The 2,021-nt window shown below is 55.2% G+C and overlaps 1 protein-coding gene across 1 annotated transcript in view; it reads left to right on the forward strand.

Moving 5' to 3' along the window:
- Positions 1-1,488: 1,488 nt before the first annotated feature.
- The window catches only part of H310_09528 (hypothetical protein), a 9,465-nt gene continuing 8,932 nt past the window's right edge, over positions 1,489-2,021 (forward strand). The window contains exon 1 of the mRNA XM_008875624.1: positions 1,489-1,992. Within this exon, the coding sequence (XP_008873846.1) occupies positions 1,546-1,992 (447 nt within the window). The 5' untranslated portion in view covers positions 1,489-1,545. The remainder of the gene's footprint in view (positions 1,993-2,021) is intronic.

Raw genomic sequence — 2,021 nt, forward strand, 5'->3', positions numbered from 1 at the left:
GAAGTAGTCGGTCGGGTTCATGTACGTCGGGCACGGCAGCCCCTGCGACGCAAAGGACGCAACGGCCTCGTGGCCACCTCAGCGCATGGGTACAACTGGTCAAACAACGTAAAGAGGTCGGACGACGGCTGGTGGATCGTTGCCAGGAACGTGCGGCCCTCGCGCGCGAGCCTCTGGATGACCGTCGACTTGCTTCGTCACTTGGTTCACGTCGATGAGGCCACCGTTTAGTTCTCGTATATGAACGTGAAACGAAATTGCCCAAACGTAGTGCAGTAAGCCCGATCAAAGGCTTCACTGCCTTTCGACGTCAGGAGCACGTACTCAACTCCATGCAGAGCTCCCCCCTTGGTCGAGCAAGCCGCGAACTCTCTCGTGCCGGCGGGGCCATGCAGGTCATCGCGCTGCCTCGCCTGAAATGTCATTTCTTTCGTTTTTGTCACTTATGTGATACAAATTCGACACCAAAATAATCCGTATCACTTCGAAGAAGTTGCCTGTCAAAACTTATTTCTTTCATGGAAGTGATACTTCATTCCAAACCAAAACGACATGGCATGCGCTTTGACGCAAGTCGAGCTCGCCCGATGAATGACGGTGACCCTTCCATTCCCGTCCCCCCTTTAGTTGGGACCAGATCGAGCTGAAGAGGACTGGCTTGTGCTTTGTCCGCAGTCCAGCCTCGCCTACAGTGAACCCCGGGCAAAGCCGACATGGTTTCATCCTGAAAATGCGTGGATGCAGAATAATATCAATATATTCAAATTCTGTGAATGCGTACAACTTGATTGGCTATAACTAGAAGAATTTCAGTCAGTCAATCACAGTTCTAATTGTATCTGCACTGCAATTGGTCAAAAGGAATGGCATTTCTGACAGTGTGTTGGTATCTAAGTATACAGGTGGCAGAATTTTTTATATCAGATCATGTTTTGGAGGTGGTCGGCATTTTTTAGGGTTCACTGTAGCGTTCACAGACTCGATGGCACGCGCGACACTGCTCGATGTGCCTCATCGTGGAGATGACAGCGAGGGAAGGGCAGATTACTCCTGTGGCGCCGAAGGTTATATCTAGGCCAGCGTTGTGGTGGGGGAATGCGAACACGGAGTCCAGTGCCCCACATCGTTGGCGAGAAATGTCATGACAGCACAAAACCACGCAGAGGCCGGAAGAAATGCCGAGGCATCATGAGCGCACGCACCCCCACCGTGGCGCGCACCAACGCAGTGCATCTGTCGACGGGGATCTGAAGGACTCTCTTTGGGACTCTTTTCAAGCCCGCTCGCGTGCACGAACGCCGTCGAGTCTTCCCAGTACAAACAGAGCATGGTCGTGGCAAAAACACCTTCAACCATGAGATCCTCTTTAGTCGGTCGTGAATCAATTCTGTCATCTCGCCCCGTCGTCATCTCATTGGCGCCGTAATAGCGACCACACCGCGCCACGTCAAGGGTGGCCCAAGGCACACAATTGCATTCGCTATGGACAAGCAGTCGCATTTCGTGGAGGTTCATTCACCTCGTGCTAGCCACACAGTCCCGTCGATGCCCAAGATGTCTGTGGAGTGGGCCAACGTGTCATTCAGCGTGCCGGCCAAAGACCCCACGACGAAGACGATCTCGGACAAGCTGATCCTGCGCGATGTGCACGGAAGTGCCGCGCCCGGCCAATTTGTCATCATCATGGGACCGTCCGGCGCCGGCAAGACGTGCCTTCTCGACATCATCGCTGGCCGCAATCCGCGGTACACGGGCTCCGTCACCGTCAACGGACTCCCGTGGTCAAACGAAACGAATCGATTTGCGTCGTACGTGATGCAAGACGACGTGTTTTACGCGACGCTGACGGTCAAGGAGCACCTGATGTTCCAGGCGGAGCTCCGCATGGGCAAGGCGTTCAACGCGGCCGAGCGCGAGGCCCGCGTGGACTACGTGATCGACGAGCTGGGTCTGACCAAGTGCCGCGACTCGCAGATCGGCGGCGCCACGGACGTCCGCGGATTGTCTGGCGGCGAGCGCAA

This window comes from Aphanomyces invadans, assembly GCF_000520115.1.
Source record: "Aphanomyces invadans strain NJM9701 unplaced genomic scaffold supercont1.21, whole genome shotgun sequence".
Lineage (NCBI taxonomy): Eukaryota > Oomycota > Saprolegniomycetes > Saprolegniales > Verrucalvaceae > Aphanomyces > Aphanomyces invadans.